Raw genomic sequence first — 22,328 nt, 5'->3', positions numbered from 1 at the left:
GCTGTGTAGGAGAATACAAACTTTGATGAGTGAGAGCTGAACAGTGACTCAAAAGACCTGGACAGTGAATGTAAAGAAGTTTTAGGGGCCCTGGCCAGTTGGCTCAGCGGTAGAGCGTCGGCCTAGCGTGCGGAGGACCCGGGTTCGATTCCCGGCCAGGGCACACAGGAGAATCGCCCATTTGCTTCTCCACCCCTCCGCCACACCTTCCTCTCTGTCTCTCTCTTCCCCTCCCACAGCCAAGGCTCCATTGGAGCAAAGATGGCCCGGGCGCTGGAGATGGCTCTGTGGCCTCTGCTTCAGGCGCTAGAGTGGCTCTGGTCGCAACATGGCGACGCCCAGGATGGGCAGAGCATTGCACCCTGGTGGGCAGAGCATCGCCCCATGGTGGGCGTGCTGGGTGGATCCCAGTCGGGCGCATGCGGGAGTCTGTCTGAATGTCTCTCCCTGTTTCCAGCTTCAGAAAAATGCAAAAAAAAAAAAAAAAAAAGAAGTTTTAGGAATACCTATTCTTTTATTATATACCAAAGTATCTGTTTCTTAAAAACTATGTACATGAGTCATATGCCAAGCTATTTCAATAGGCATACAATAAAAATTAGAGTTAGTAAAAGAAAAACATGGTATAATAGTTTAATTTGCAGCCATTTCTCTTTCGTTGGGATACATGCCGTGATAGTATACCTCACAGCCAATGACATCTTATATTTGAAGAAATCTAAGATTACCATTATGGCATGGCTTTTCCAGTAATGCTCTGGGAGATCAGTGAGCATTAATTGATTGTAAAACCCCTGTTTCTAACTACCCTAAAGCTTAATAGATTAAAATAAGTAGCACTTTAAAAGCTGTAATTCAAACTTTTGATTTGGGAGGATAGCATTTGAAAACACACTGTGCTTTCTCCATCCACAGAATCTCCATGCCCAGATTTCTCCTGGTCAGAAATCACACAGGCTTTATTTGTACCTCATTTTCAGCTTCTCTGGAGAACAGTGACCTCTCTCTCCGAGGTCCGTTGTAGTCCCCCAAAACATTTCACATACATCACATAGTTTAAGTTTTAAGCCAAAACACACCGAATGAGGTAAGATTAATGTGTAATTTGCCTTCCTACCAATGTGCTGTGCTAACACATAACCAGTATTATTGTTATTGCTAATTTCGAGAGACAGAAAATGATAAGGTTTCTGCTGGCAACATACCTAATCCACTGATGTCCATTTTTATAGGTGGAACTCACTGTCCAAATACAAGTGCATTGCAAGAGGTGCGCAGCTGTAATGAGCATCCCTGTACGGTGTATCACTGGCAAACGGGCCCCTGGGGCCAGTGCATCGAGGATACCTCAGTATCGTCCTTCAACACAACCACAGCTTGGAACAGGGAGGCCTCTTGCTCTGTGGGCATGCAGACAAGAAAAGTCATCTGTGTGCGGGTCAATGTGGGCCAAGTGGGACCCAAAAAGTAAGGGCTCTAGAATGTCAGCAGTAAATCCTGTGGCCAGCCATGCAGGGGATTGGCTCAGGCTTCGCCTGCGTCATGCAATGGAACATTGTGATGCTTGTCATACCTGTCCTTAAGAGTAAGATTTGTTTGTTTTGAACGTCAGCTGCTGATAAAGTCAGAACCGTTTCAGAGTCTTGTACCAGGGATCCATAAATTCTGTAGAAATCTTTCTGTGCGATACCTACTTTCAGTTTTATAGTAGCCCTTTCTGCTTTTATGAAGCTAGGGAGGCAGTGAGCGAAGTGCTTGCTCTAGGCCTGGCTGATCAATAGTGACAGCACACAAAGTCCTAGCAGTGGAGGTCATCCATGACCTCCCCGACACCCACAGGCTATATGGAGAGTGACAGCCTAGTTTAATTGGCCAGTAGCTTCCTGTGCTCTGCCTTTCATTTCCCCTAGAAAATATTATATCAAAAATACCGAGGCCGAACTTATTCCATCTCTTCATCATTAAACGAGTAAGATATTTACATCCAAGAGGGAGCCTTGAGATAGGATGCATGTTAGGATACATAGAAAAGCATCAGTTTCGTACTGTGGTTGCGAACAGAGTAATAACGAGGCAAGCCATTCGCTAGAGGGGAGGACGAAGGACAGGAGAGTTGGCATCCTCTACGAGCCTTGTGAGAAGTACAGACAAAAACAAGTCATGACCTAAGAGGGCTAATCATTCTCAGGGATAATTAAGAAATCAATTCTAAAAATAGAATCCTTTCAGGGGAAAATAAAACCGTTTATCTTTTGAGATTTAGACAGCACTGATCTTTTAAAATTCAGATTATCTTAGTTCATGTGAAACATTGGAAGCAAAACCAGTCACGTTTGCATTGGTATAAAAAAAATGGCTTCATAAATTTCAACTACTTGGCCAACTGCTTAAATATTATATGTGATCATAAGCATTCTACTTAACATTCTGGCCTCAGTTTTCAGAGTTTATGGAAAGGATTTAATGAAAAGAAATAATGGTAATGGAAGCACTTAATAAATCTTAGAAATTGTTATTTTCTCTTAAAAATTTGAGATTTTAAGATCTTGTTGAGTTTTGGGGGAGATTTATCGGTATCGCTTCCTACCCCGCCATTACTCTGAGGTCATCATCAAGCATATATTTTTATGTATAAGAATTTTCTTTAAATATTCTTATCACTAATTTTGTCATGGGTGATGTTTTAGGGAAATGATAATAATGTACCTAATATATGATATGAAAACCCCCAGGGTATTAGTAAGCAACCCATTATGCGTTGTTTTCACCTGGCCTGCATTCCAGACATTAGTAGTATTTTGCCCCATACTTTGTATACTTTGAAATCAGGAAACATATTAGAAAACATATGGCAAAAGAAATTGACTTAATTGAGAAACTATTCCACTTGCTTAATGGGTAGCCCCAAACCAATATTTTAATAGAAATGATGCTAAATTTGTGATGAATCTAACAAAGAAAATTAATGTACAGTGTATTAAAATTCAATAGCAATAATCACAAGAGTAGAAATTCCAAGCCCTGGAGGATTGTAGGTCCTGCTGGGACAAGCACAGAGGTAGAGATGTTCACTGCAAAGGGTTCTGACCTGACCAACCCGTCACGGCACAGGATAGTGGGTGCTCTGCTGAGCTTCTACGAGTCAGCTCACTCGCTTCCTGTTTTACAGTTAATCACCTTTCAAATGTTGCGCTTGATATTTTCCTCACTTATGCAAACTACAAAATCTTTTGCTGACCAGTGAATGTACATATGTGTGACAAAAACCCTGCTGGATTAATGACATTAAATCATTTCACAGGGAGGGTAACCTGAAGCCCCATGTCGGACCACCACAATAATCCATTAAAAATATGCTTTGCCCTTGCAGCCTTTATTGCAGGGACCTGGATACATGGATAGATTTGTTAAGTGAAATGGATTTACTTTGCCCTTAAAGTTCAGGAAAAGTAAGCAAATACTGTAAATTCAGAAGCAAATGTTACAGCCCTTATGCCTAAATGCTAGGTTAAACTGCATGAACGCTTTTCAATACTAGGCATTTGAAACAGAGATGCAAATAGAAACCTTGTTTTAAACTCCTCTTAATAAAACAGATTACTGTGCAATGGTAAAATCAATGTTATCGATCTTATCTGTCCTCCGAGTAGCAAACTTCAACTCCTATCACATCTGTTTAATTTGACCTTGAATAAGATTTGGGGGGAAATCAATTCCTTGATTTAAACCATAAACTCTAAATACAAACAGCACAAAAGAGAAAAGAAGCATGTTGACTAAAGCAATTGCCTCACCAAAGGAAGTGTGAATTTATTTTATTGGATGTAATCTAGGCTGTATAATTTATCTCTGTGTTCATTTAATGGCTTCATTGTTAGTAATTTTGTTCTCCACAGTTAGCCAGTATCTTGCTGTGAATATTTCTAATCTAAAACAAAATTTAGAGGTTGTCAATGATAACATTATAAATTTTACTGATTTATTCAGGGCTAAAATTTGAAGAGCATGCAATTGAATAATGCTTTCCCATGGTTTACATTATAAAATTACCTCATTGAAAAAGTGTGCTTCCAATAATAATTACTAATCAATAATTTCATAGTTCCAAAGCATTTGCAGGATTATATATGGGGTTTTGCCATATAATGATTCCTGGTTAAAAGTGAAGATTAAATTATAATTCCAATGATTTATTTTCTCAGTTGTAGCACTAATTTAACTTCTGTGATTCACAGCTAGCTAAATATGTCATCCACTGACTTTGAGTAGTCATATCAATTAGGAAAACATAAGCTTCTTCATAACATAAACCAAGGAGATTTATTTCTTTCTGAAATGCTGAATCCAATATGTTTTTTAAATTCACTTCTGAATAAACTCTAGTGTTACAGAGAGAGGAAAACTTGCATCTGTATAATTGAATAGAACATAATATTTCTGTATGAGATAGAACATGTAGATAAATCATTATAATACAAGATAAAGCATCAGCCAGGCCTATAAAGAAATTACAGGAAAGAGATTAATGATGTTGTTTTTTGACTCCTAGTTCAGTTTTGGAAACCTGCTAAACTTACTTGTTAAAACACAGTTTATCTTGACCTACATAAAAATTTGCCATCTCCCATGAGGAATATTTTGAAATTCCATACTTCACTAATTTCCCAAGTTATTTCATCCACAGTTTTACTAGTTTGTTGTTTGTTCAGCCTCTTTGCTTATTTGTTAATGATTTGCATGACCTCAAAAGAGTCTTTCCTAGGAATCATAACACTAAGTTACATTTAGTTATATGAATTATGTTATTATATTTTACTGTCCTAGTATACATCATTTTCTAATGTCAATGCTCATGGCCAATATTTGACTACTAGCAGTACTAGAGTTAGCTTGTAAAGGTGCATACGATGATTGGGAAATTTAAAAATCAAATAGTAAGTACACAATAAACAGGACAATATATTTAAAACTTATACATCAGCTCCCTATAATTATCATTTAGGAAGTGAAACCTAATACAATGTAAGCCATTTCAGTGTTTTGTCATTGTTTTTCTCTTGTGTTTCTAATAGTTTATTTTGCTGTGTCTTTAAAAATATTGATTTAATTTTACCATAATTTATTTCAAGAATACATATTTTATTTGTTAAATTACTATTTTTATTACTTATATTTACTCTTTTAGTTTCAAAAATTATTGTTATTTATAAAAGTATTTAAAATATTTAAATTGCATAATTTGAAATGAGGACTGTAATGGAAGAAAAAAGACATTAAATGAAACAGGGAATAAAGCAAAAATTGTTTATCATAATCACCTATGCTCTTTTATTATTTTCTTATTATTAAATATATAGCTATAAATACAGCTTTGTTTTTGCACATGTACTGTGCATGAAATATACTCCATTATAATTTTATGTTATGTCCTATATACTTTGTAAAAATAAAGTGCAGAATAACCTGAAAATTTATCATCAGCACTAAGCCTATTTAGTTATAGAAAGATGTAAAATTGGGTCCTTAAATTGGTGATTTGTTTTTCCACAAATTTTTTAAAAGCATGTTAGAAAATAAAATTTATTAATGAGGAGATTTTTATTATAAGGGAATAAGGTATAATTGCTACATGTTGTTTTAGATAGCACAACTGCTGTTATTAAAATGACACATCCTGTTTTGGGAAGCTTTACTGAGGTCCATTTTGGAAGAATCTAGTTGTATAGTTTTTGTCCGAAGCAAGACTCTACAAAGTTAAGTAGCACAGACTGGTGACTGTTTAGCAATTTTAGCAATGAAAGTTCTAATATTAAGTTACCTGGTTTTCAGGAACACTACAGAGGCCCAGTAATTTCCCTGTGCTCTTTCTAGGTGTCCTGAAAGCCTTCGTCCCGAAACAGTGAGGCCCTGTCTGCTTCCGTGTAGGAAGGACTGTATCGTGAGCCCCTACAGTGACTGGACATCGTGCCCTTCCTCATGTAAAGAAGGTATGGTCTGCAGGTTTTGGAGGCTGTTCCCCTAGAAAACCACTCACCAGCACCTCCCAGTTCTGGCTCAACATGGTTTGTGATTCTTACATGGGGCTGTGTAATCCTGGTTCGACATGAACTGGTTTCCTTTTAGAAAAAAAATATAGCTTTAGAGTACTAGACAAATGAATTTCATGCCAAAACTGACTTAAAACTTTATGATATAAATCAAAGTGAGGCCCTGGCCGGTTGGCTCAGTGGTAGAGCGTCGGCCTGGCATGCACGAGGCCCAGGTTCAATTCCTGGCCAGGGCACACAGGAGAAGCACCCATCTGCTTCTCCACCCCTCCCCCTCTCCTTCCTCTCTCTCTCTTCCCCTCCCGCAGCCAAGGCTCCATTGGAGCAAAGTTTGCCCGGGCGCTGAGGATGGCTCTGTGGCCTCTGCCTCAGGCGCTAGAATGGCTCTGGTTGCGGCAGAGTGACACCCCAAAGGGGCAGAGCATTGCCCCCTGGTGGGCATGCCGGGTGGATCCTGGTTGGGTGCATGCGGGAGTCTGTCTGACTACTTCCCTGTTTCCAGATTTGGAAAAATACAAAAAAAAAAAAAAAAAAAGAAAGAAAGAAAAATCCAAATGAAAGGATTCTAGTTGCTATTATATTAATGTTTCCTTTAGCATTAATTATCAAAGAAAGTACAGTGGCTTTATGTATTGCAATAAGAGTATATAGTGATCTTATCAGGACTCATAGCTTCTGACCAGCTTATGAGCAAGAAATAGCCATGGCACCAGATTCACTACAGATTCAATTATGTCACCCCCAGGACAGGGATAAAGGAGAGAGAAAAATGGTTAAATTCTTCCTCTGCCAACTCCTAACGTGCTATGAGGCATTTACAAGATAAGGATTTGTTCTCATTTTGTTTTTCCTTTTATTACAGACAGACTCTTTAATATCATGGCAGATACTTTGTTAATTCTTTACCCTCAAGGGTAGGTTCTTTCTCACTGCTACTGAGAAAGATATCAATGTCCTCAAGGTGACTTCTGCACCAACTGAGCAAGTTTTCTCTTAATGTCACCAATGTCACTGTCTCCTATTTCTTTATTTTACTCTCCCAACAAAGATAGTTCTTCTTAAATTCCTTTTATGCTTTTCTTTTATTTTTGATTCTTGATCCTCACTAGAGACATTTAATTAAGAATCAACTTCTAGTTTAACATATTTTAAGTTATCAAAAACTATTTAAATCCTTAAGATATTATATGAGATTATATATTTGATACCGAAATTTTTACAGCATAACTGTAATTTTATATAGTTAAAACATGAGTTCCTCTTGATGCTTTTTCTAGTTTAAGTATTGAATTATTAAATAAAATTAAACTACAAAGTGACCAAGAATAGAAAATTTTTATTTTTATAAGTCTTCTAAGGCATCTAAAAAAGCTTTTTAAATAAAAGAAGTTGGAATTAACTTTTAAAAAATGCTAATTGCATAATTGCATTAATATTACTAATAAAGCAATGTCACTTTCTGACTTGTTTTTCCAGATTTTCTTCTCTTATCCTCTTATATTCTTAAAACCTCACCATATGTTATCCTTTGGTTTGGTCATAATTAGCAATAGAATAATACCTTCTAATAAGTTAATATTTCTGTGGGAATTGTTGGTTATTCAGCACTACAATAAAAAGGTTATTTATTACATGAAATTCATATGCTTGGAAATTTTATTCTTGATATTTTTATATTTGATGTTTTGTGTTAGCATAAGATAAGATCATGTACTAATAATTCCAAAACTTATGCAGTTATATTATAACTGTGTGATTAATAATCTAACACAAATTTCACATTTTTAAGTGAAGTTTTTGAAAGTGGGGGAAAAAACTTTCCCTTTTCCTTATATTGAGTGTTTTCTTATATTGGGTCAAGTATTTAAAATAAAAGTGGACTTGGTCTAAGTATTTAAAGGAAATAAAGTAAAAAAAAAAAGAAGAGATTCCATTAAATTAACTCTCATATAATCACTCATAAAAATGAGGAATCAAGTATAATGATGCATTTATTTAGATTGTCATTTGAAAATAATTTGGAATATTGGAATGTATTCAGGAATTAGGAACAAGTTTAGTAACCTATAAATTTTCTTTTGTAAGTTCTTGAATCTGTGTTTGTTATCTCATTATGCATAATATATGACTGGGAAGGAAAAAAATAATAGATGTAACTTAGTCATAAAAAACTATAATTAGGCCCTGGCTGGTTGGCTCAGTGGTAGAGCGTCGGCCTAGCGTGCGGAGGACCCGGGTTCGATTCCCGGCCAGGGCACATAGGAGAAGCGCCCATTTGCTTCTCCACCCCTCCGCCGCACTTTACTCTCTGTCTCTCTCTTCCCCTCCCGCAGCCAAGGCTCCATTGGAGCAAAGATGGCCCGGGCGCTGGGCATGGCTCTATGGCCTCTGCCTCAGGCGCTAGAGTGGCTCTGGTCGCAATATGGCGACGCCCAGGATGGGCAGAGCATCGCCCCCTGGGGGGCAGAGCACCGCCCCTGGTGGGCGTGCCGGGTGGATCCCGGTCGGGCGCATGCAGGAGTCTGTCTGACTGTCTCTCCCTGTTTCCAGCTTCAGAAAAAAGAAAAAGAAAAAAAAACTATAATTAAAAATTAAATAACAAATTAAAAAATTAATAATCAAAAATTTATTTTGATCTTTGCTAATGATTTTATAGTACTAAGAAAGAGATTTATTTGACCATATGTAAAATTTTAAAATATTATAAGACAAATTGTGATAACTTAAATAAGGCACTTTTAGAAAATGCTAGCATATAAAGGATAGAGCAAATATATTGTGAATGCTATGCACATATCCTGACCAGGCAGTAGCGAGGTGGATAAAGCATCAGACTGGGACATAGAGAACCCAGGTTTGAAACCCCAATGTCACTGGCTTGAGAGCAGGCTCAATCAGTTTAAGCACAGCTCACTAGCTTGAACCCAAGGTTGCTGGCTTGAGCAAGCAGTCACTCACTCTGCTGTAGCCCTCCAGTCAAGGCACATATGAGAAAGCAATCAATGAACAACTAAGATGCCACAACGAAGAATTGATGCTTCTCATGTCTCTCCCTTCCTATCTGTCTATCCTTATCTGTCCCTTCCTCTGTCTCTCCTTCTGTCTCTGTCACACAAAAAAATACTATGCATGTATTACTTAAATTAATACTCATCTGTACTATATGCATAAATACTTACTAACTTTTTATTTTGATTTCTGTATATCAATAGCACATCGATGGCCTTGTAAAGAAGACACTGTCCCTGACTTCAAAGCTTTTGCTATCATTTAAAATATAGAATTCTTCTACATAAATTATATAATTTAGGATTTACAGGAGTCAGTAATAAGATTTAGCAGTAAAACAGAAAGAACTCCAGGAAGGAAAGGGAAACACCAGTGTGGAAGCAAATATTAGGGAAAATGTTGGTACAAAGACGGTAGTAGAGATTTTTTTGAAGAAGAGAACATGTAAGAGAATGCAAAGTAAGGATCAAAGGCATCAGGAAAAGTCTTAGATGACAACAAGGAAGAGGCATTATTTAAGAAGAGAACGGGAACCAGCCCATGGAGCTTAGTGTGTGGGGAAAAGTTGAGATGTGAAATTGGGAAATAGAATAGAGGTGGGTTATGAAGGACTAAATTAGAATTAGAGAGACACAATTTTCAGTTTTTGAACATAGAAATGAGGAGTGGGTTTTATAATATAATGGAATGACTGTACTTTGAATCAGCAAATCTGGTTTAGACATCCATCTTGGCCACTTAGCAGTAAAGTCACCTTAGGCAGGATACATTAGCTCTCCAAGTCATGATTATAACTTCTGTGAGTTGTCCTATGATGCAAATGAAATAATATATATTAAAGTTCTCTTTGCTTTGTGAGCTCTGATCCAATTGATATATTACTTGTTGTCTAGTCTGTGGTGACTATAAATTCCTGTAGTAAAGACATTAGACACTGTATATGGTCAGCATCTAGTAAATGCTTTAATTTGACATGCTCAAAGCAGTCTTTCTTAGAGCTCTAATTATGTATCCATTTGGGAAAAGTATTTAGACCGTGGTAAAGACAAACTTACTATAGAAATTTATTATTATTTATTGAGGATCTTCTGGTAAATTTACTGTTAAATTATTTTTAAATGATTCATATTATATATGTTATTTTTTTAAAATCCTTAACTTTTTCATTCTACAAAAAATGTTTCACATAACTGTAATGTGCCAGACACAATGTTAAATAAAAAGGTAAAAAGACTATAGCAGTAAACAGAGAAACTAATGTTCCTGCTCTCAGGAAGTTTACATTCTGGCAGTTCAAGACACTCAAAGCATTTAATAATTATTCTAATCTCTCAGTGAGTATGAAGGATGAAGAGTTCTGAATAAAGAGAAGATGTATTTCATTGTGGAGAGTGCAAAGATGGGCAAATTAATACTGTGTAATAGAAGTTGTAGGCAACATGGAGTGCCCATTTAGTCATGTCTGTAGAAAGGGATTTTTCAATCCAATTGTCCATGTTTCTCCGGCTGTGGTCATCTTCAGTTGCCTAAGTACAGGAAAATAACCGGGTTTAGATTAAGGTTGGAACTTTGTCAGAAAATACAAGCAAGGGAGAGGGTAAGAGGGAGTCAAAGGTGTTTCCAAGGGAGTACTTGTAATAATAGCAGAGTATGGGATCTAATTTGGATCGGGATGGAACCAAGGTCATGATAGATACTGAAAAAGTGATGTGAACATTGGATTGGCCATTTTGAGTTTGAAGAATTTGAGTAAGATGAGAACTAAAGTAAGTGATCTGAAAGATTAGGAGGAGTGTGACCAGAAAGTAAAATGTTTAAAGATGAGAGTATACAGGTAGTGATCATAATAAAACCATCATGTGGTGAACAGAAGAGCAGGTAATTGATGTGAGGTGTGGGAAAAGGTCACTGGAGAGGTGAGGAAGTACAGTAATGCAGAGTACAGGGCCTTGGATACAATAACCATGTGGATGCCAAAGCCACCAAAGGGGTGACAAGGCTAGAGGAGGGGAAAGGATTACAGTAAGGGACATGCTAGAGTTGTTAATTAGTGACGTGTTGATAGATGGCTGCTGCAAAGTTGATAGTTCACGGTAAAGTTGATGTTAGGGGCTTCCGAGGAGTTGGAGAATTTTAAAGGTAAAGGAGGAAAAAAGACGGGAAGGTGTCTAGGTAGCATCAGCTTCCACTGCAAAGAACGTGAAGGAGGCTTTGTAGGAAGAGATAGAAGATGAGCAAACATGAGATCTAATGTGCACTGGTGCAGTGGTAGGAGCAGAGGATGGAAGAGAATGAGAAATTGAAAATCGGGGTATGCATGTAGCTAGTTCTCTGGATCCAGGTGATAATGAAAGACATTTGGGAGCTTGGGGACTGCTAGTTTCTTGTGACAAGTAACAGGCATGTGAGATATAATGGGTTTAGTTGCCATGGTCTGTTGGGTAACTTTTCTTAATTAAAATGTGTGGTGCCACCATGATACTGTTCTCCTCGAGATATTCCAGCTCAGAAATCTCTAGTCTTGTGTGCAGGAGGCTCTCTGAGAGGCGGGGCTGGCTTTGGTTGGGCATAGGTCATCTCACCACGAGCAGGTCTGACCTGCCTGTTCTATTTGGCAGCTGTCTGTTGATTGTGTCTCCTATAACAATAGGCTTTTAGAAACCCTAAACCTAGGCACTCAGACTTTAAAAGAATAACCATAATTGTATATTGAAGGAATAAAGAAAATCAAGGGGATAGGAGAGGGGCTGCTGTTTGACAACAGTGCCAAGATGCTTTGTGTGCCGGCAGAAGTCTCTTCTGTTTCACCTGTATTCTGCCGTAACTGAGAATAAAGATACAGTGGTGTTATACAAAACTAGCCTTTTGTTACAAGGAAAAGAAACCCATGATATGTGGTTAGTTTTTCATTATTTGGTATGAAATGGGAATGGTCCAAGTTTCATTGAAATTACACTGACTTTCACACACAATTTTAAAAAGGCAAAACAAAGTTGAATGTTTAAGGGTAGATAACAGCAACAGAAGATTGATTCCGGGATGGGGTGGTTCTTTTAAATTTAATTCTGCAGGTGAAGTCTAAAGTTTATAAGAGTTTTGAATTAATGAAAGTGTGGAGCTAACCTCCTTTAAAAAAATCAATTTTAAGGGGTAAAATTACACTTTAGTATTGCAGAAAATAGAACAGAATAGCTTAGCATTCCAGCAAGAACAAAAGGAGTTATTTGAAATGTTATTCAGCCCTCTCTCAAGATACGTCTTGAAAAATCAATGCCGATAAAGATCAGTATTGAGTAGAGAGTAGTATAAACCTTAAAGCAGTGCACTTGTTAAATTTTCAAATTTTCATAAATTTTACAAAGGGTGTTATTTTTTTTAAAAAAAAGAGGATATGTTTATGAATATAAATTATTTGTAACTAATCTTTAAAAAAATCAATATTTTGATCAAATAATACATTTAGCTGCTCAACCTGTGTTTATTCCCTTTCTTCACACTACATTTATTGACTTGACAGCTAGAGGAATATTGCAGAGGCTTCTATTCTCTCTTGATGCCTTTACCCCAAAGATATGAAAAATACCTTTACATTTTGCCCCTTGCCTGAAACACTTCTTTTCCAATTTCCTATCACTATGGTCCTCCAGCCTGCTCTTTCTCCCATGTCCTGTTTAACAATCTTAGTTTGGCCTGCCCTTGAAATTCTCCTCTTGACTGTCTGAAGGAATCTGAAAAAATGCTGTAACTGGGTGAGAGATTACATACCCTCTGAATCTATGTGCCTGATTGTTTTCTGAATAAGTGACCTAACTGTTTTCTGAATATATAATCCTTTTTTTTTTCCTATCCCTATCCTAAATAGGTATTTTCAAGTATAAACACTACAGGAATATTTCTCTATTTTTCCCATGCTCTTCCATGGACAAAATAATACCTTATTTTTTGTTAATCTTCAAAGCACAGACTTAGTAGCCATGTTTTTACTACTATAAGGAAATGGATTAAAAGAAATAGATGTTAAAAATCCAGATGAAAAGAAATGAAATAAATGTGTTTGATCATTCAGCAAATATATATTAAGTCCTTACTACGTGTGACTATTGTTCTGGGTGCTAAAACACTGAGATAAATGGAAGCTATGTATGTATATTAACTACATATAATAAACTGGGTGTAAGTACAGACAGGAAGTTATGAAGGTTGTAAAATTCCAGCTGGCAAACTGGAATTTTGTTAGTGAGGAACCTTCTACTTTTCTTTTATAATGTGTGCTGTAGCTCTCTCCCTTTGTCTGCACTTTGATCTGGGAGCTCTGTAACATCGGTGAGCTCCACAGTGCTGTTTATTTGAACGTATAAGTAATTTCTTAACTGAGATCTAAGAAGAGACGAACCTCTTAGTGGGTAGAAACATGGATGTCATGACACTTCCTGTGTAACCCCATTAAACTCCCTCTCCCGGTGTTACGGCTTCAGAATGTTTCTCTTGAATTAGGTCACAATCTCTGTCCTGTGGGCTGCATAAGGTTAGGGTATTTGAACTTCTTATAAAAATAAATTGATTGCCAAGGTGGAACCAATTATGGAAGTGAGAGGAGTTATCTTCGTCTTAAATATCAAGTACAAACTTGTGCAGGTTGCGATGAGAAAGCGCTAGAATGTTTTAGAGTTTTACATTAGGTCTCATTGTTGCTTTATGTCATTAAACAAAGTAGAGAGGAAACACTAACATTTGATTGCTGCTCCCAAATCTGAACAGCCCTGCCTATGTTATAGGTGACATCTAGACAATTAATGATCCAAAGCTTCAGTCTATAAAGTGCTGGTGATGCTGAACTCAGTCATCTGCAGTCTCTGGATCCCTTGTTTCCAGTTCCATGTTTTTTGTCTATCTGCAAGTTAAGAAGGGCAAGAGGGTCTGACCAGGTGGTGGCACAGTGGATAGAGCATCGGACTGGAATGCGGAGGACCCAGGTTTAAAACCCCGAGGTCGCCAGTTTGAGTGTGGGTTCATCTGATTTGAGCAAGGCTCGCCAGCTTGAGCCCTGAGTCGCTGGCTTGAGCAAGGGGTCACTAGGTCTGCTGTAGCTCCCTGGTCAAGGCACATATGAGAAAGCAATCAATCAACAAATAAGGAGCCACAATGAAGAATTGGTGCTTCTCATCTCTCTCCCTTCCTGTCTGTCTGTCCCTATCTGTCCCTCTCTCTCTATCTCTGTTACAAAAAAATAAAAAAGGAAGGGCAAGAGGTTTATTGACCTTCCTCAGAAGGAAAGATCTGCTCCTCTGTTTCTTTTCTTCTTTTCCATGTTAAAACTCAAACACCTCTTTCTTCCCCCAATGCTAAATAAATGGCAAGGATGGCCATAGTGTGTATACTCTTTTAAAAACATTAGTGACAGATCATAAACCAAAAGAAAAATAGAAAACAATACTAAAAGAAGGACAGAGTCAAGTAGTAAATGGGGAAAGAAGAGAAAAATTATACTATCAAATGAGAATTAAGGTAAGCTTCAAGTGAAATAAGCCAGGCAGAGAAAGAAAAAAATCATGTGACCTCACTCATTTGAGGAATCTAATGAACAATGTGAACTGAGGAATGAAATAGAGGCAGAGGTGGGATCACAGGGACCAGAGGGTCAGCAGTCAGAGGGAAAGGGGATGAGAGGATGGGAGCAGAGAAGGGAAAGAGATTGGTGAAATTATATATACATTACACAGCGTTATAGAGAGTGGGACAGCAAATCCTGGATGAAAGAAGGGAGGGTGTTGGGGGGAGGGGCAAGAGGGATGTTGAGGGGAACACGGGGGTGGGGGTGATATATTTGGTGGGACACTTGAATCGATGTAAACACAATAAATTAAAATCAATAAAATAAAAATTTTAAAAAAATTAAGTTAAGCTTCTGCAATTGAGAAGAAAATTAGCTCTGAGATTCTAGTGAACAAAGCAAAAAAAATAGAAGCACCGTGGATTCTAACAGATGGTCAGGGGAAACAAAATTTTTTCTAGCTCTAGCCTGACCTGTGGTGGCGCAGTGGATAAAGCGTAGACCTGGAAATGCGGAGGTTGCCGGTTCAAAACCCTGGGCTTGCCTGGTCAAGGCACATATGGGAGTTGATGCTTCCAGCTCCTCCCCACCTTCTCTCTCTCTGTCTCTCCTTTCTCTCTCTCTGCCTCTCCCTCTTCTCTCTAAAATGAATAAATAAATTTAAAAAATAAAAAAACATATTACTCAGCAATAAAAAAGAATGACATTTAAAAAAAATTTTTTTCTAGCTCTAAATCACTAAAATAATTTATAATCTGGGCCTTAAAATAGGAGTCATTGTACATCCTATACAATAAAATGGATAGAGACTGCATTAGCAATTTTATTAAAAGTCCTATTGGCATTTCTTAGATTTTTCCTAGATAAATACATAGCATGTAAACGTTGGAGCTAGCATTCAAACCACTACTGTTAAACTATTATAAAAAAGCTCATTATAATATTTTCAAATACTTTAGTTCTTTACTACTCACTATCTTCAGTCCCTAACTCCATATTCCATTAACTGTAGTATTCCAATTATTCCCCAAAATAGTTAATACAGTCATTAATAGTACTGGTTTCTCCCACAGTGGAAATAATCCTACGAAGTTACATGTGAACCCTAGAATCTGAAATTGGGACAAGATGTGTAAGATCATCTATTCTAGTAGATATTAAATGTGAGTGTTCATAACAGTGCCCTGGCAAGCTTGGTAAAAAACAGATTCCCAAACCCAGCTCCCCAAAATTCTGATTTAGTAGTTCAGGGTATAGGCCAAGATATGTTTTTTGATTTTGTCTTTTTAAAGAAATTATGCAGTCATTTATGAATTACTAATCTAATCCATATTCCTATCTAACACAGGAATCCTCAGTCCACATTGCTGGGAGTCAGTTGCCCAGACCATGTTGAGGAACATCTTAACTTCATGAGAAAAGATTTTCATTATTGGAAAGTTCTGTCAAATCATATTTTTCCACTAACATAACAACTTTAAGAATGTTTCATTTCATTTCTGTTTAAGCTTTCATTGATCAGGGCTACTAAGCCTTCAAAATTTCTCTTTCTATAGTCTATATAGTAAGTATTTGATGATATTGAAAATATGTAAATGGGAACTCTATTAAAATAATTCTTTAGGGATTATTTTGTGAGGGAAATTGAACCATGTGGCTGTTTATCCCTAAAGTATATTTATTGTAAGTTGGAATATATTTTTTTGTTAAAATTGGCAAGTCTTAAACATTATCTGTTTCTAATACTAAAAGACTTTGAACATCTTTATATCAATAATACTATCAAATTGATAGTTTCGTTGTAGATTAATCTTATTTCCTTTGGTTTTTTAACATAATTTGGAGTTATTTACTTACAGTAATTATTGCTATTTCGAATGCTTCTCTAAAAATTCTGCCTCTAGTAAATGACTTTCATTGCACTGCTTACAGCCCTGATATTTAGAATGTGACTTGAATTGAAGATCTTAGACTGTTTAACATGAATAATAAATGACTGGAATAATTTATGAGTTATGCATTTCAAATTAAGTGACTAACAAAGAAATAAAATTTCACATTAAAACATGGAATACATTTTCCTAAGAAAGATTCATTTAGATGTGTATGCGTCCCATGTGGTAAACAGGGTTATGTGAAATGGCATGAAAATAAACTTAAGGTAGAGGGAAATAAATTAATTAGAGCTGTCATATTCTCAAGGGGAGAGAAATATACAAAAGAGCAATTACTTTGCAATTGTGCATTAGGAAGGCGAGACGACTGTCGAACTGTTTTCTTCATTCTTCACATTTTTAAAATATAAATTGATTGGGTTTTCAATATAAGCGGTGTTGGGGAGAATTTAGGAAATGATTAGACTGGATGAGGGCTCTCATTCAGGGCTGTCAAAGCACAGGTAGCCAGAGGCAATGTAATTTCTTCACACAGGCTGGTATCTGGAAGTTCTTTGCTCAGGGCAGAGTACAGGAGTTAAAATGCTGCCTCATTCTAGGGGACTCCAGAGTCAAGAAACAATCTCGACACCGGGTCATCATTCAGCTGCCAGCCAATGGAGGCAGGGACTGCACTGAGCCTCTCTATGAGGAGAAGGCCTGCGAGGCCCCACAGGCATGCCAGAGCTACAGGTAACGGAGTTAACGAGAAAGCACTGTGACCGATGCATTAGGCAGCATAATTGAAGTCCAACCCTGTCCCATAGGTTCAGTGGCATTTGGGGTGTTTGTGGCTGTAGGTGCCATCTCTTGCCTTTTTAAAAGAGCTGCTCTCCTACTGAGCTTATCTCCAGGGACACAATTACTTGTATGAATTTGCAACACTGCAGTCTTAGCTCCAGGAGTTAGGGGAAAATTCTGATGTTGATGCAACTACAAGAAGGGCAGGGAAGTTGTTGATAATTATGAAACATATGTTCTGGGAAGCAATTCCTTTTCACTTAAATAGCCTAAGTATTCCTCCCTTGGCTCCAAAGAACACCTGTCCTGCCTAAATTATGGCATTCTTGCTCATGAAATGACATCTTTATCTCAGTGATGCCAGTAAGGTGTTTGTTCCATTCATTTAGGAGCACCTCAAGGAGAATTAAAGTTGTTGAAGCTGTATATTATCACCTTGATAATTATTAGAGAGGTTTTTCCTTGGAACTATTTATTAAAAGAAAGTACTGAGACTTAATGTGGGGTATAATTGCAATCCTGAAAACAAATGAAATATTATGGCATCAATTGATGGAATGTGTGATCACAAAATAGCAATTTAAAGTGAAATTGATGGCAGATTGGCCATCTTAATTTATCTGTATTTAATTCTGAGATGACAAATAGTATAACTGCACGTTTACATAATGAACACTGACAACTAACTATTAGAAGAAATGTATTTATTTGGTGGATTTGTTTTTGTAAAGTGTATTATAATGACAAGTGTCTGAGTTACCACTACCATGCTCACTGAGAGAGTCCTATACAAAAGGCTCATGACAGGAATGTAGTTTTGTAACTTGAATAGAAAGTAAACATACCTTAATTAAACAGAATGCATCGCTTCTGGTACCATCTGGTGTATCTGCTGGCAGTCCTAATCACTAAAAAGGCTAAATGCTCCTTGTGGAGTTTATTCCTTTAGAACTTGACCATAATGAACCCTGTCTCCACTGCCACAGAAAGTGCTTTTATGTTATTGCCGCTTTTGATAATGTCTTGGAGATCTAAATCGAATTTAGATAGGACTGAATATTGTCAAATAAAGTTCTGTGTGCAGTGGTCAGAGCCATGTTCTCCATATGGTTTCTTTTCTTTTCTTTCAGGTGGAAGACGCACAAATGGCGTAGGTGCCAATTAGTCCCTTGGAGCGTGCGACAGGACAGCCCGGGGGCGCAGGAGGGCTGCGGACCCGGACGACAGGCAAGAGGTGGGAGGCCTCACTCCACAGTGGATTTGCTTTTTATGTCTCCAGCATCTCTAACTTAGCCACCAGCTGGATGGGTTTGCCATCTGATGCCATGCTCAGCCACCGGAGCAGAGCAGATACAAATCTGCTTACCACTTAGTCTGCCTAATGCCAGAGCATGGAAAGTTGCCTTTTTAAATTGTGTCCTTTGTTCTTTGACATTACCCATAATTCCTCTGGCTGAATTCTTCCTTCATTGATCTCTAGAAGATAATCTAACAAAGCTCTCAAGGCAGTTATGACATAGATTGTACACTGTAGTTTGTTTTTGTTGTTGTTGTTAGTTTTTGGATTATGGTGTCTCATAACACTTTTGCTTGTTACTTTTAACAATCAACAAGATCCTTATATCCCTGCCCACCTGCATTATTTATGTGCACTATATATACAATATGATTGGTTACCTTTTCCAGAAAGTCTCAGCAATGACATCCCTGTCATTGCCGTGGCTATCCTACTTCTGTTCATATGCAGGACTGATTTTTAAATGGCAGATTCATGTACTCGAATTCTGCCATATGTGAACAGCAATCTGTCTGCACTGTGAGCTAACACGAATTCCTGCAGAAATGAGTCCTGGAAATGTTTCCAGCTTGCCACCATTATTTACTGGATATGGTAAATAATACTTACATTTGAAGCTTTGGAACATATTATTATACATATAGCAAATTCAGTCTTTAGAGAGTACATGATTTTTTTTTTTACTCATTGACTCAGCATGTAATTTGTACATAACTAAAATGTAGCTGAATATGCAATTGAACACACAGCCACCACCTCTCTGATTTATAAGATGTTTTGCTCCCTCCGTTGTAGTTATATTATTTGAAGACGATGCAAACATCTGAGCATACAGAACAGAATGCCAGCTTCTGCTGAGGTGACCTGGAACCCCCTTCTCTTTACAATGAGAAGTTTGCTTTCCTAATTTGAGAAAAACAGCTACTTTTTTGTAAAAATCTTCTATTTATGATCATCATTTTAGAAGTATTTATTTGAAACATAAAATTTAATATATAAATAATACAAACCACCTAGTGATTTTTAGGATTTTATTTTAGATGCCTAATTTTCTTTATGTATCCTCCACCATGAACTTTAGCTAAAAAAATAACCGTGTCTGTTTACCATGAAAGAGACTTGGGTATTTAGAATTGAAAGTCATCCTCCCCACCCCCCCATTTCAAATCATTCATCAAGAAACTGAGTGATACGAGACATTCTTATCATACCCTACTAATTTCTTCTTGAATGAAACTTGTGTTAGCGAGCAATTTGGGCCCTCCTTGGAGTTTATAATGAAAACAAGTATTGGTTTAGAAATGAGCAAAAGTATTTTTAGTTCTTGTTCCTTCACCAATACAGTGTGAGTCTTATTCATTACTTCACTTTCTGAGATAAATTGATTCCCAGAAAGTAATGAAGTAATGAATAAGACTCACTCTGTAATTAGAAGATTATAGTTATAATCATTGCTGGCCTATGAAGGAGTTAACTCCTGTGATGTTGTACAAAAACTGCAGAGTCTATAATCATAGGGTTTGTAATCTTCATACAACAGCAGATGGTTAACACTTTCATAGACCGGCAGGATATTTCTGGCAGAGCAGCACAACTGATGTAAGTAAACTGGTGGTCCGCTGAGCTAAATAAACTGAGACCCAGAAAGTTGAAGTAATGAACAAGAGTCAGACTATAATTAGAGGATTATAGACCCAATAATTGCTGGTCCATGAAAGAGTTAACCACCCGGATGTTGTATGAAAATTATAGAGTCTATAATCATTGGGAAATTTCTGATGAACCGGCCATTGAAAACCACTAATTTAGATGAAAGAAAAAGGAAAAAGGGGTTGGACCAAATGATCTTTTAAGATTATTCCAATTTTCATATTCTAAAATCTATGCACAGATAATACCCAAGCATCCAAGTGTGAAATGAAAGCAGGTAAAACAGATGAAAGCCATATTTGTATAAACTACCATGGGAGAAAATCTGACACACGGTAGAAACAGCACAAGCGTGAACACAGCTTCGGGTCTAAACTCTTTAACCTAACAACTGCAGAACCTTGGTTCATTTATTTCCTGCCTCTGAGGCTGGGAACATAATGACCCTCACAGTGCTTTGCACATATTAAGTCTCATTAAATGTTAAATCTTTCCCCTTCCTGTGAGATCATGGCCCCAATGAAAGTGCGCATAGCTCATAGTAGGCATAAAAGCAGCAATACTAACATGGGTCTTTTGTATTTTTGACACAAAGTCTGTATGAAAGCTGTTCTTTCTATGATTACTATATAATCTTTTCATTTCCAGATCTGAACATTTCTATTTGTTCTTCATCCTGGGTGACTGCCTTGTAGTATCTAATACCGTGACCCACACTTACTGTGAAAAGGGGTCTTTGGCTTCCTCAATGCTGTCCTCTCTTGCCTTTCTGATTGCTTCATTTTTGGTTTCTTGTTACTGGTTTCTCTTCTTCTGCCTGTACTTAAATAATGAGCTCAAATCTTGGGATACATGTCAGGCTACTTACTCTATCTTGGCAGTGTTTTCTATTTCCAAGCTGTTTAGAAAGAGAAAGTCATTTCTGCATAAATATACAAAGAAGAACCCTCTTAAATTCCATATGAAGACTACCTTGGTTGCTTTGATAGATTTAAAGATTATTTTTTTCTTAGAGACTATATTCCTAAAGAAACATGAAATGAGAATCAAGAGTGTAGAAATATATTTTGGTAGTCATGGCAAGGCAAAATGTTCTTCCTTCGATGGACATGGCTGGCTGTCTTCAGAACTCTGTATGATTGACCTGTCAGATTCTTTCTATTTTCATCTAGTCAGAGACTTAAAAAGTACCAGCTTGTACTGAGTTCTTTTTGTGTATGTTTTGGGTTTTTTTAATTTTTCTGAAGTTAGAAGCAGGGAAACAGTGAGACAGACTCTGGCATGTACTCGACCGGGATCCACCCAGCATGCCCACCAGGGGGCGATGCTCTGCCCATCTGGGGCGTTGCTCTGTTGCAGCCTGAGCCATTCTAGTGCCTGAGGCAGAGGCCACACAGCCATCCTCAGCGCCTGGGCCAACTTTGCTCCAATGGAGCCTTGGCTGCAGGAGGGGAAGAGAGAGACAGAGAGGAAGGAGAGGGGGAGGGGTGGAGAAGCAGATGGGCACTTCTCCTGTGTGCCCTGGCCGGGAATTGAACTTGGGACTTTCACACGCTGGGCCTACGCTCTACTGCTGAGCCAACCAGCCAGGGCCTGTGCTGATTTTTAATGATTAAAATAATTTTTCAGTAAGGATTAGCATCATTCAGCAAAGACGATAGAGAAGCTACCCCCTGTCCTCCCTACTACATCAGATTTTCTCATTGCAGTCACTCACTCCACTGTGATTGTACTCAGAAGGCTGTGTAGAAAGAGCCATAAGTTTCAGGAAAGAATGAAGATGTTCAAGCCAAGGAGCTTACATTCGGTTAGGGAAATGACATCACTGGTTTATTAACTATGTGCCTCTCCTACACATTTATGCAACATGTAGAAGTTAAAGACTGAAACTGATCCATGGCAAAAGCAATAATTTGAAGCTAAAGAGCTTAAGAAAGATGTCAAGGATGAGCTGGAACTTGACTTGTACCATAATATTAGAATTAGCAGGAAGGAAAAAAAATACAAAATAAGATCAATTCTATAAGCTAAGCATTTGAAGCAAGCAAAATAAAAACATCAAATGTGTTCGCAGAATAGTGGGAATTGAAGATCTGAAG

General features: G+C 37.5%; 1 protein-coding gene across 1 annotated transcript in view; it reads left to right on the top strand.

The window, feature by feature from the left end:
* Positions 1–22,328, top strand: part of THSD7A (thrombospondin type 1 domain containing 7A) — a 399,875-nt gene that overhangs the window by 314,372 nt on the left and 63,175 nt on the right. Inside the window, exons 8-11 of the mRNA XM_066238339.1 lie at positions 1,233–1,467; positions 5,872–5,987; positions 17,102–17,234; positions 18,413–18,516. Coding sequence (XP_066094436.1) covers positions 1,233–1,467; positions 5,872–5,987; positions 17,102–17,234; positions 18,413–18,516 — 588 coding nt within the window. The remainder of the gene's footprint in view (positions 1–1,232; positions 1,468–5,871; positions 5,988–17,101; positions 17,235–18,412; positions 18,517–22,328) is intronic.

The sequence above is a fragment of the Saccopteryx bilineata genome, chromosome 7 (genome assembly GCF_036850765.1).
Source record: "Saccopteryx bilineata isolate mSacBil1 chromosome 7, mSacBil1_pri_phased_curated, whole genome shotgun sequence".
Classification (NCBI taxonomy): Eukaryota; Metazoa; Chordata; class Mammalia; order Chiroptera; family Emballonuridae; genus Saccopteryx; species Saccopteryx bilineata.
This window is presented reverse-complemented; position numbering and strand designations above follow the sequence as displayed.